Source organism: Rhinoraja longicauda, chromosome 7 (genome assembly GCF_053455715.1).
Source record: "Rhinoraja longicauda isolate Sanriku21f chromosome 7, sRhiLon1.1, whole genome shotgun sequence".
In the NCBI taxonomy this organism is placed as follows: domain Eukaryota; kingdom Metazoa; phylum Chordata; class Chondrichthyes; order Rajiformes; family Arhynchobatidae; genus Rhinoraja; species Rhinoraja longicauda.
The window spans coordinates 68,097,942-68,111,498 of NC_135959.1; the positions used below are offsets into that span (position 1 = coordinate 68,097,942).

General features: G+C 45.0%; 1 protein-coding gene across 4 annotated transcripts in view; it reads right to left on the reverse strand.

The window, feature by feature from the left end:
- Positions 1-5,663: 5,663 nt before the first annotated feature.
- Positions 5,664-13,557, reverse strand: part of birc2 (baculoviral IAP repeat containing 2) — a 37,117-nt gene continuing 29,223 nt past the window's right edge. For 3 of the 4 annotated variants that reach the window (XM_078402793.1, XM_078402792.1, XM_078402791.1), the window contains exons 9-10: positions 7,635-7,673; positions 5,664-7,377 (exon numbers count right to left, since the gene is read on the reverse strand). In XM_078402793.1, the coding sequence (XP_078258919.1) occupies positions 7,184-7,377; positions 7,635-7,673 (233 nt within the window). In that variant the 3' untranslated portion in view covers positions 5,664-7,183. The remainder of the gene's footprint in view (positions 7,378-7,634; positions 7,674-13,557) is intronic. The other variant, XM_078402794.1, reaches the window with a different exon arrangement.

A 13,557-nucleotide genomic window follows, 5' to 3' on the forward strand; every position in this document is an offset into this window, starting at 1 on the left:
CTTTATGTGGTTGTGTGTCTTGTTGCTTTTCTCTTAGTAAAGCTGTATGGTAACTCAAATTTCACTGTACGTTAATTGGTACATGTGACAACAAACTGACCTTGAACCTACAGCGAATGCAGCGCCGGAGACTCAGGTTCGATCCTGACTACGGGTGCTGCACTGTAAGGAGTTTGTACGTACTCCCCGTGACCTGCGTGGGTTTTCTCCGAGATCTTCGGTTTCCTCCCACACTCCAAAGACGTACAGGTATGTAGGTTAATTGGCTGGGTAAATGTAAAAATTGTCCCTAGTGGGTGTAGGATAGTGTTAATGTACGGGGATCGCTGGGCGGCACGGACTTGGAGGGCCGAAAAGGCCTGTTTCCGGCTGTATATATATGATATGATATGATATGATATTTTAAGATTAAAGCATTTAATACAAGCCAAAGTTTTTCACTCTCAATATTGTGAAATTGTATTACATTATGATCGCTCTTCCTTTACTATGCAACCACTGCCTAATCTAGCCTGATTACACATGGGCAGGTCTAAACTAATTTTTACCCTGCTTGGTTCCACAAAACATTGTTCTAAATTATCCCAACTGGTCTCTGAATTTGTCCTCCAGACTATCTTTTATTCATCCAATATATGTGAAGATTAAAGTCAGCCATCTTTTCCTTTCTGCCCATCCTTCTGGAGTTTCTACAAACCTGAAGTATTCAACTCTCTACTTTTATCAACTTCAGCCACATTTGTCAAATTACATCAGATTATATTCATTTGATCTGTGAGCCAGTTCATCCATTGTTGCAAATACTACATACATTTAGATGCTGAGCTTCAAAATGCTAAAGTACTTGGTACCTATATGTTGCAAGCGGCACAGTAGAAAAGACAATAGGTGCAGGAGTAGGCCATTCGGCCCTTCGAGCCAGCACCGCCATTCAATGTGATCATGGCTGATCATTCTCAATCAGTACCCCTTTCCTGCCTTCTCCCCATACCCCCTGACTCCGCTATCCTTAAGAGCTCTATCTAGCTCTCTCTTGAATGCATTCAGAGAATTGGCCTCCACTGCCTTCTGAGGCAGAGAATTCCAGATTCACAACGCTCTGACTGAAAAAGTTTTTCCTCATCTCCGTTCTAAACGGCCTACCCCTTATTTTTAAACTGTGGCCCCTGGTTCTGGACTCCCCCAACATTGGGAACATATTTCCTGCCTCTAACATGTCCAACCCCTTAATAATCTTATACGTTTCAATAAGATCCCCTCTCATCCTTCTAAATTCCAGTGTATACTAGCCTCGTCGCTCCAGTCTTTCAACATATGACAGTCCCGCCATTCCGGGAATTAACCTAGTAAACCTACGCTGCACGCCCTCAATAGCAAGAATATCCTTCCTCAAATTTGGAGACCTCCAAATTTCATCAAATATAGTAGGTCTGAGCTTAACTGTCTAAAAGAAACACAAAGCAGTGCTGTAACTAACAAGATGCTAATGCATTTAAACGCATTAGCGCTATTACGATCTAACGACAGCAACGGAGCTGCCGACTGTAAGGAAATTCCCGATTGCAGGGGAATCCCCGACCTCGAAGGATCGCAAGAACAGTAAGTACGTACCTGGAAACACCGGGGAGGCCTCCATTGCGTCCGGAAACTTGGCCTACAGGCAGGATTACAAGTCAAGTCAAGTCAAGTCAATTTATTTGTATAGCACATTTAAAAACAACCCACGTTGACCAAAGTGCTGCACATCTGACCCACAGTCTGAAGCGCAGGAGGCTATGACCCCCTCTCCAAACCATCCTACTATTCAATGTTCAGTCATTGGGAAATAAAATAGAGCACTTAAAGTCAAGGCTGCTTTATCAAAGGGAGTTGATGGAATGCTGTGTGCTCTGTCCCCAGACTCAACCAACCAGCCTGGAGGTTTCTCCGTCCATCTTATGGACCGAACGCAGGCATCGGGAAAAGGGAGGGACTCTGGTCAACTCTTCATGGTGTTCAGACGTGGCAGTTCTGTCTAACCTTGGCTCCCCACACCTGGAACATCTGGTGGTGAAGTGTCGCCTCTTGTCGAAGTGAATACCCAAGGGAATTCACCTCCATCATCCTGACCGCGGTCAAGGCAGATCATTCACCTCCATCATCCCATCCCAGGCAGACGTCCGCCTAGCACTGGAGGAGCTGCACACCGTGGTCAACAAACACCAGTTAGCATACCAGAAGCCTTTACCATCATGGCCAGGAACTTCAACAAAGCCAACCTGAAGAAATCACTCCCTAACTAACACAGCACCAAGGGATGAAACACCCTTGACCACTGCTTTTTGACGACTGGAGATACTTATCGCTCCATCCCTCACCCTCACTGCAGGAAATCTGACCATTCAGTTGAACTGCTTCTTCCTGCATATAGGCAGCAACTGAAGAGCGCACCCCCTGCAGTGAGAACTGACTGCACAGAGCTGGTCGGGGAGGCAGGGGAACAACTACGGGACTACTTGGAGTCAGTAGACTGGGCAATGTTCAAGGACTCAGCAGCAGACCTGAATGAATATGCCAGTTGTTACAGACTTCATAAGGAAATGTGTGGAGGAGTGTGTTCCGACAAAAACCATCCGAGTGATTTTGAACCAAAAGCCTTGGATGAACCAGGAGATCCGCATTCTTCTGAAGATCAGATCCCGGGTATTCAAGTCTGGCGATGACGAGGTACACAAGAAGTCCAAATATGACCTTGATCAGGCCATCACAAAGGCCAAAAGGGACTTTCACTCTAAGCTGGATGATGTGGCGGATGCTTGGCAACTGTGGCAGGGCTTGAATGCCATCATCTCCTACAAGGCAAAATCAGAGGGGCAGCTCAAGCGACGCTGATTAGCTCAATGTGTTCTAAACACGCCTTGATCGGACGAACACTGATGTGCCTTCCCGAGCTCCCATATGCCCTGATGGTATAAGTCACAGAGGCCAACGCCAGAACATCTTTCAGGGGCGTGAACCCTTGGAAAGCATCTGGACCTGATGGTATACCTGAGTGTTGTCAAAATCTGTGCAAACCAACTGGCTGGGGTTTTTGCGGACATTTTCAACCCCTCATTACTGAGGTCTGAGGTTCTCACCTGCTTTAAAAGCAATATTATTTATCAGTAATACCAGTGCCCAAGAAGAGTAAGGTGACGTGTCACAACGACTATCGACCGGGGGCACTAATGTCTCTGATGATGAAATGCTTTGAGAGGTTTATGTTGCATATCAACTCCTACCTCAACAAGAACCTCAACCCATTAGTTTGCCCACTGCCACAACAGGTCAGCAGAGAATGTGATATCACTGGCTCTCCACTCTCTACTGGACCACTTGGGCAACCCCTGTTGGGCCCAAACCTCTCCTGCGGGCTCGGCAACTCTCCCCAACTGACGACCCGTGGACCCGTTGCCGGGGAGTCTCCCCCAGGGCCGTGGACGGGCGAGGAGGAAGCCACTCACCCCGGCCCATGGCGGCCATCGCGAGTCGTGGACCCATTGGGTGCAAACCTCTCCTGCAGCGGCAGCTCGACTGCGACGGCCATCTTCTTTGACCCTCTGCCGCCGCGCTGCAACACGGGAGGATGGTCAGGCACGGGGCACGCCGGAACGGGTGCCAGTCCTCCCAGCTTGGGGGGGGGGAAAGCGCATTTATTAAAGTTTATTGTGTTAATTGCTTTTAAAATGTAAGAAAACGTGATCAATCGAGACGACAGGCGAATGGTGAGTAGATACATATATACACATACCAAACTTTTCTCATTATATTGTTTACAGTGTACTACATTTACATATTCTGTTGTGCTGCCGCAAGTAAGAATTTCATTGTTCTATCTGGGACATGACAATAAACTACTCTTGTTACCCTGTTCCATAACCTTATCCTTCATCTGCAACTTTCTAAATTCCTCTTTCCCTCCCCTTATCACAAACACTAAGCCTTATCCAGAGTCCTTAATATTTGATTTGACAGGACCATGGTCCTCTTCCAATCCAATACAATTCTCTCTTCCCCCAGGATTGCTCGTTCCCCAAAGAATTAAGACCCATTCTGGAACACTTAATTCCCAACTCTGCTATAGCGTAATAATGGCTATTGGATTAAACCCATTTATTCCTCGTGTTATTTCAATGATGTTGTAGCAAATGCAAGGACATTAATTGAACGTTCTGTTTGCATGCTCTCCCCTTGTCAGATTTTAGAATTCACGTTCCTGAACTGTTTACCTAAATTTCTACACATACTGACCAGCCCAAACCCCCACCCTCATCTGTGTAGTTATTTGTTCTGCCAGTGGACGATCCTGGCCCGATTCATTTCGCACATGTCCCAACAGAACAAATCGTCTTTCAATATTACCAATGCCGGTTCCAGAGGAATTAAAAACCATTTCTCATACATCAATCTCTGAGCCACACTCACATTATTGATGTTATACTTTCTGATTCTGCTTATTGCCTCTGATCTACTTGCATTCCGTCAGCTGAATGAACACCCGAGTACTGTTTATCGTTGTTTCCCACAAGGTCTACTGCAACTGGATCTTCCCCTCCCACAGATCAAATAATTTCTGACTCAAATAGTTATCACCAAATGCCTTGCAAATTGTGTCAGCTAAGTTAACATCAACATCCACAGATAACCTTTGAATTTCGACTTATCAGATAACATTTAAGAGAGGTGAGTGTAAGGGGAAGTTATATAAAGAAAAGAGAAAGAGCTGGCATGAAGAACCATATATATGTTAAATCTCTGTAAATTTGATGTATGTTTAAATAATCTAAACTCTTACGTATCTGGATTATAGAAGAAAATGCAATAACTAGGAGAAAACTCCAGCAAGACATTCAATTTAAGGTTTTTTAAAATAGTTAAAAAAATGAATTCCTGATACTTTAAAGTGACAACACTCATACGTAAATGCACTGTAAATTTCTCAAAAATATCTGCTGACTCAGTAACTCTTCTGTACTTAGAGTATCAAAAGTAATTTAAACTTTTAAAGCACATGGAATGGAGATACTTCAAAAATATTTAAATTGAAAGCTTAGTTTAAAACCATGGGTATCTGGTGAGGGGGGATCTTATTGAAACATATAAGATAATTAGGGGATTGGACACATTAGAGGCAGATAATATGTTCCCAATGTTGGGGGAGTCCAGAACAAGGGGCCACAGTTTGAGAATAAGGGGTAGGCCATTTAGAACGGAGATGAGGAAGAACTTTTTCAGTCAGAGGGTGGTGAAGGTGTGGAATTCTCTGCCTCAGAAGGCAGTGGAGGCCAGTTCGTTGGATGCTTTCAAGAGAGAGCTGGATAGAGCTCTTAAGGATAGCGGAGTGAGGGGGTATGGGGAGAAGGTAGGAACGGGGTACTGATTGAGAGTGATCAGCCATGATCGCATTGAATGGCGGTGCTGGCTCGAAGGGCTGAATGGCCTACTCCTGCACCTATTGTCTATTGTCTATTGATTTGGCATAATACTGAAGATGGACAAAGCGCTGGAGTACCTCAGCGGGTCAGGTAGCATCTCTAGAGCAGACACACAGCTTAGAATCTGAACCGGTAGGTGTAAAGTCAACATTATGGTGCCATGAAGAAGTGAGGTTAAAATGCAATTCTTTAATTTGGAAACATTCTGTTTATAAATTCTTGATATTATTATTGATTAGTGATTCTTTGGGGTTTGTTTCTGAAGTTTACAAATCTATTTTTGCTATATGTGCCCATATCTCGGCACAAATACCCACAATGCATTTCATGTAATTTCACTGAAAGTTGTTCATGCTTGTACCCCTTTCAAAAATTAAGAAATACTTGGAATTCTATTTTTGCCATTGATAACACAAGACCTTTATCAACAAGTGTTCAGGAAGTTCAGCAATTAATCTGCAAGCAGAAGGAGGAGTTTCCCCATTGGATCTTTTCTTCTCATGGTATAAATCCCAACTCAAGCAGAAACAGTCCTGCCCTCTCCCAGTATTTTCACAAATAAAAATTGCAACAGTTGGTAGCACCTAAACATCAAAAGCTGCAAGTTGTAGCTCTATAGGAGTTTGGACACTTTTCCAAGATTTGTGATCAGCAGAAACTTTAGCAATCCATTGAGGATCAATGCCGGCTGAAGCAAGAACAACTGAACCCAATCACTCAGCTATCTCATTCTTTCTTCGAATCAGAATATATGTAATTTTTCAAAATATGGCAGAAATAACAGTAATCTGTTAAATTAAAACTGCTAAAGTATATTGAAAGTTTTGGGTGAAGACTTCAGCTTCTCTAACAGGAGAACGCTGATGTGCAGAATTAAATTATGGGCCCCAACGTTGTTAGTTGACCCCAGCTTGTGTTATTTGTACAATATCACTTTTTCATGGGGCACTACCACATCTAGTTCAACAATCTATATATTTCTATACAAATAATATTTAACCCATTTTCAAACAGAGCATTTCTTTTAAAACTTTTCTGGAACAAAGCACTTAAAATATTTGTGCAAGTCAGGATAATAATTATACAGAACTTGCACAGACTACTATTCAATTTTCAATAATGTTGAAGTCAACTAATTATATGCAGTTTGCTGAATTAGAAATGTAAATCCAATGGTTTAGAATGTGATTCTAAAACTAAAAATAGATTTTTATTTTCATTAAACCACTGTTGTAATTTATAACATTTAAGCTTTGCCAAACATCTATATATTGTTTTAAATATCCATACATCATTTTTTTAATAAGAGTACCATTGTCGCATTATCAAATATTTGTTCAGAGAATTAGCATTTCCAAAATCCACAAGGTCATTAGTTCGCATGCAGTAATAGTTATTTTCCAATCTAGCATGATGCAAATGCATACAATAAACTGGTAATTAATGCTAATAGCGCCTGTAACATAATTGTGGATGAAGTATCCAAGTATCAGTATTTTAAAGAACAGAAATAATTATTTTCTTTACTACATTAAAAATGAAACAACCTATACAGTCACTTTTAATGAAAAGCCCTAATCCAAGATAAAGACCTTTGAAGAGTTAAAGCTTGTATACTTGGGTCTAAGAATTTCATCTGGCTGAAGCTTTGCTGAAAGTCACGTTTCAATTTCTCTGCAAGAATAAAATGTATTAACAGCACGTTTATTGGCATTAAACTAATTACAATATCAGGACAGAAAGGTTCTAACTGTTCCTTTAATGGTATCCCGGCAGATTGGGCACTTTCTAAGGGAGGGTGCACAGTCTGTACAAACAACCAGATGACCACAAGTTATAAACACAACCGAGACCTCTTTGTCCATGCACACTTTACAAGTTCTTTCTTCCTGCAGCCTTCGCAATTGCTCTTCCATGGACAGGCCTAAGAAAATAAAAGTTGTTATCTCTTGACGGCTTATGGTAATAGTTTGTTATCCAAATGTTACAGATGTTAACCTCACAAATAATAGTTAAGAAATCACTTAATATCTACATCTGTCATTGCATTTCAGTTTACTGCTTAAAATGCAAAATCTTCAAGTATTAAAACAGAAATCAGTCTATTGAAAACATAATACAAATTGATGCATTTGTACTTCTGCTGAACGCTAGAAGAAGTGATTAAAGGAAAAAACTCACCCATCACATCTGATCCAGAATAAGATAGGCTTTGTTGAACTGAAACACAAAAAGATTAGAACCCATCAGATCACAAAAAGTAAATACCAACCAAAAAGTGTTCTATTCAAGATACTTGCATTTATAGTATTCCTTTATTGAGATGTGTCAATTGATGCCACAGAAAAAAAAGAATGATGATTCACTAAGTTAAAAAGCACAACTTAAGATGTAAAAAGGCAGTGTCTGGAAGTTTCAGACACAGAAGCTGGAGTCGCCTAAGGCTCTACAACAAGTATTAGACTTAGTTTATCACAAAATAGTACAACCAATGGATCATAAAAATTTCTGATTCAATATTTGTCAAATAGGTTCTATTTGACAAAATGTGCTTTATTCATTTTTATAGGAGTACAATTATTGCATTACTCCATGTTATGAATGAGCAATAATTATCAATCAAGGGTGAAGTATTGTCTAGCTGGCATTTAACAAAATGGACATTTGAGTAGTTATTGTACAAATCCTCTACATTTCTTCTCTTGCCCTCTTGAATATTCTAAGAATTCATACAAGCTTAAAACAAAGGGAATTACTGGAGTCATTTGTGGGTATTCATTTCTAATACATCATAAAAGTGGTGAAATATTGCATTTTTTAAAAAGCATCTCTCCTCCATAAAACAAAAATGAGTGTGCTGAAAAGCTTCCCCAATAAACATTGTACAATTATCTCGGACAATCAACCATATGGTGATGAGCTTCGCTTTGAACACTAACTGAGTGTTCAAAACGAAGCTCATCACCATATGGTTGATTGAAATATAGACGGATGGGCAGGAAAAATTCAGGAGGGCAGGGGTTTCAATACCAGTCAGAACTGGTGTGGATTACAAACATCAGGATTGTATGAGAAAATAATGCAACAGAGACACAATAGGAAGTAGATAAAAAAGGTTTCTAGAATTTTGAAAATGTGTAATGATCCAACATGATTGTCAACATTAGTCCCCTGGGCCTGATAGGATCTATCCCAGTTTATTGAGGGAGGCAAGAGAAGAGATTACAGGGGCCTTGACAAGCATCCACTCCATCAGCCTTCAGAACAGAACCGCCTGCAAAGCACAGCCAAAGTCTGTTCCAAAATTATTGGACTCCCTGTCAGAGCCCTCTCCACCCTATGTGACCAGCAGATGCTAAGGTCAGCTGGAAGGATTTTACATGACCCCTCACATGTCCTGTTCTCTGCGTTTGAGTGGCTCCCCTCAGGACACGGGCTTCGCTGCCCAGGCTGTAGGACACAGAGAAGGGCAACCTTTGTCCCCAAGGTTGTTCAGCTCCTCAACTCCCAACTACCCCTGTCCCGCTGCTCACCTTGCTAATCCCCCCCCCCCCCCCAAATAGTTTTTGTACTACTCTACGTGCCTTTGTAAATTGCCCCAAGGGGACAAATAAAGTGTTTGTGAACTTGAACTCGAATCTGTGTTTCGTCTCTAGCTACAGACGGGATCCCGGAGGATTGGAGCATGGCCAAAATTGTTCCTTTGTTTAAGAAGGGAAGTAGAGAGAATCCAGGGAAACATCAGCCTGTGAGCCTCACACCAGTGGTCAAGAGACTAATGGGGTGAATTCTTTGAGATGTCTAAATGACTTGATTGAGGTGACGAAGAAGATTGATGAATGTAGGGCAGTGGATTTGTATACACTGATTTTAATAAAAGATTTTGATAAAGTCCCTCATGGTAGGCTGATCCAGATTAAGATGCACGGCATTCGCAGTAACTGGATCGAATGGATTCAGAACTGGCTTATTCATTATAGAGGGGTGTGGTGGAAGGAAGATATTCTGGCTGGATGCCTGTGACCACTGGAGTTCCACAGGGATCTGTGCTGGAACCTCTGCTGTTTGATATATATGGTTCCAGCACAGATATATATATATATATTTATATATATACTAGAACAAGTGTGCCCGTTCAAAGCGGGCCCGTTGGGCCCGTCCCCACACCCCCCATTTTCTCCTCCCCCAGCGAGGAAGTGGTGGAGGGAGGGATGTGTTGAGGATGGAGGGGGGAGGGAGGGTGATGAGAGATGGGGTGGTATTTGTGGAGGGAGGGAGGGGGGGTGAGAGAGGGGGGGAGGGAGGGATGGGGGAGAGGGGAGGGATATGGACCTCCCCTTTTCCCAGTACCCCTCTTTCCCCCACCACCAAGTCCCCTCCGCACGACCCCTGTTGTCTCATTCCCCATTCTCACCCCACCCCCCCCAATTTTCTCTCCCCCAGACACACTCTTAGCATCAGTTAAAGGCCCGGGGGGGGGGGGGGGGGGGGGGTGCGGGGGATCTGATCAGTGAAAGGTCCGGGGGGGGGGGGGTGCGGGAGATAGCGGGGAGATGTTCTCCCGGGTGTGGGAGAGAGGAGAGAAGCAAGGGGAGAGAGGAGAGGTGAGCCGGTGATCGCGGGCTTGCGCCGCTAACGGCGTCCATTTTTTTGGTGCGAGTGAGGAGATGCCGCGCATGCGTGCTGAGTACAGATTGAGGAGATTCCGCGCATGCGTACTGAGCACAGCCGCACCGCAGCGCCACCTATAGAAACCTCAAAAGGGGGGGGGGGGGCAGCGCTTTAAAACCTCTGTAAGTCAAAAAATACGCGACCGAATTAAATAAAAACATCATTTTCCAGCAGCTGTCCGCGTGGTGATTAATGGTGTGCAAAAATCGTGGCGCTACGGTTTACCGTTTTGGAGAAATCGGCGAAATCAAATATACATACATATAAATAAAACGCACACAAGATCTGAGTTTTAGTAGTATACTAGAACAAGTGTGCCCGTTCAAAGCGGGCCCGTTGGGCCCGTCCCCACACCCCCCATTTTCTCCTCCCCCAGCCCCACTCTTACTCTCCCCACACCCTCCCCTTGGGCGGAGTCCCACTCCCCGGTCCCCATTCTCAGTCCCCCCCCATTTTCTCTCCCCCAGACATACTCTTAGCATCATTTTGGGAGAGAGGAGAGAAGCAAGGGGAGAGAGGAGAGGTGCTACGCTGAAAGCCTTCAATAAATCAGTAGGAGGGGGGCTGGGCGAGTTTTTTGACGTCACACGCAGAAGGCAATTGAAGAAACGGCTTTTTAATTATTTTTTTTACTAAAACTTCTGTAACTTAACAAATACGAGACCGAATCAAATAAAAAAATCATTTTCCAGCAGCGTTCAGCGTGGTGATTAAGGCGGTGCAAAAATCGTGCCGCTACTGTTCACCGTTTTTGCCGAAATCAACCGAAATAACTGAGAGGAAAAATATTCTGACTTTTAAACCTCTGTAACTTAAAAAATAAACGACCGAATTATATAAAAAAATCATTTTCGGCAAGCGTCCAGCGGTGTGATTAGGCGGTGCAAAAATTGTGGCGCCACGGTTTACCGTTTTGCCGTAATCAGCCGAATCAGTGAAATATATGTACAAGTGAGGAGATGCCGCGCATGCGTACTGAGCACAGCCGCACCGCAGCGCCCCCTATAGAAACGTCAATAAGGGGGGGGGCATCGCTTTAAAACCTCTGTAACTTAAAAAATATGCGACCGAATTAAATAAAAACATCATTTTCCAGCAGCTGTCAGTGTGGTGATTAAGACGGTGCAAAAATCGTGGCGCTACGGTTGACCGTTTTGCCGTAATCAGCGAAATCACAGATACATATATATAAATTTAACACAAGATCTGAGTTTTAATAGTATATACTAGAACAAGTGTGCCCGTTCAAAGCAGGCCCGTTGGGCCCGTCCCCACACCCCCCTGTTGTCCCATTCCCCATTCTCAGCCCCCCCCCCATCTTCTCTCCCCCAGACACACTCTCCTAGACTGTGGAACAGCATCCCTCTCCCCATCAGAACTGCCCCCTCCATCCACTCCTTTAAGTCCAGGCTCAAAACCTATTTCTACTCCCTAGCGTTATTGAGGAGGTACTGTGAACTGTTTGCGTGCCACTGTATATTTCATTTTTTTCCTTAGTACCTAGCACTTTGGTCAACGTGGGTTGTTTTCTTTAAATGTGCTATACAAATAAAATTGACTTGACTTGACTTGACAAAAAATAAAATTGACTTGACTTGACTTGACAAAGTGCTTCTCACGATCTGTATTCGCAACAATGTATCCCCCATCTCACAGGGGCACAATAAATCCGCACCACAGCGCCCCCTATAATTTAGGGGGGGGGGAGCGCTTTAAAACCTCTGTAACTTAAAAAACATGCGACCGAATTAAATAAAAAACAATTTTGCAGCAGATAACCGCGTGGTGATTAAGGCGGTTCAAAAATCGTGGCGCTACGGTTCACCGTTTTGACGAAATCAGAGAAACCGCTGTTACGCGCATATATATATATATATATAACACAAGATCTGAGTTTTAGTAGTATACTAGACAAAGTGGGCCCGTTGGGCCCATTCCCCACTCCCCCATTCTCTTGTCCCCCATCCCCACTCTTACTCTCCCCACACTCTCCCCTTTGGCCCGTCCATTGTATCCGGGAGGGGGTGAGGGAGTGAAGGGGGGAGGGAGGGAGTTTGAGGTTTGGGGGAGGGAGGTGTGGAGTGATCGAGGGGGAGGGAGTGGTGGAGGGAGGGATGTGTTGAGGATGGAGGGTGGAGGGAGGGTGATGAGAGATGGGGTGGTATTTGTGGAGGGAGGGAGGGGGGGTGGGAGAGATGGGGGATGGGGGAGAGGGGAGGGATATTGACCTCCCCTTTTCCCAGTACCCCTCTTTCCCCCACCACCAATTCCCCTCCGCACTACCCCTGTTGTCCCATTCCCCATTCTCAGACCCCCCCCATTTTCTCTCCCCAAGACACACTCTTAGCATCAGTTAAAGGCCCGGGGGGGGGGGGGGGGTTGCGGGTGATCGGATCAGTGAAAAGTCCTGTGGGGGGTGGGCTTCGGGAGATCGCATCATTCAAAGGCCCGGGGGGGGGGGGATAGCGGGGAGATGTTCTCCCGGGTGTGGGAGAGAGGAGAGAAGCAAGGGGAGAGAGGAGAGGTGAGCCGGTGATCGCGGGCTGGCGCCGCTAACGGCGTCCATTGTTTTGGTGCGAGTGAGGAGATGCCGCGCATGCGTGCTGAGTACAGAGTGAGGTGATTCCGCGCATGCGTACTGAGCACTGCCGCACCGCAGCGCCCCCCTTCTGTCAAAACTTCGATAAATCAGGGGGGGCAGCACTTTTAAACCTCTGTAACTTAAAAAAATATGCGTCCGAATTAAATAAAAATATCATTTTCCAGCAGCGAACCGCATGCTGATTAAGGCGGTACAAAAATCGTGGCGCTACGGTTCACCGTTTTGCAGAAATTGCCGTATTCAGCAGACATCAGTGGAATATATATATATATATATATACAACATGAGTTTTAGTAGTATACTAGACAAAGTGGGCCCGTTGGGCCCATTCCCCGCTCCCCCATTCTCTCGTGCCCCATCCCCACTCTTACACTCCCCACACTCTCCCCTTTGGCCCGTCCTCTTAGGGTTTCCATTGTATCCGGGAGGGGGTGAGGGAGTGAAGGGGGGAGGGAGGGGGGGAGGGTGATGAGAGATGGGGTGGTATTTGTGGAGGGAGTGAGGGGGGGGGGGAGAGAGGGGGGAGGGAGGGATGGGGGAGAGGGGAGGGATATGGACCTCCCCTTTTCCCAGTACCCCTCTTTCCCCCACCACCAATTCCCCTCCGCACTACCCCTGTTGTCCCATTCCCCATTCTCAGACCCCCCCCCCATTTTCTCTTCCCCAGACACACTCTTAGCATCAGTTAAAGGCCCGGGGGGGGGGGGGGGGGTGCGGGTGATCGGATCAGTGAAAAGTCCGGTGGGGGGGGGGGGGCTTCGGGAGATCGCATCATTCAAAGGCCCGGGGGGGGGGATAGCGGGGAGATGTTCTCCCGGGTGTGGGAGAGAG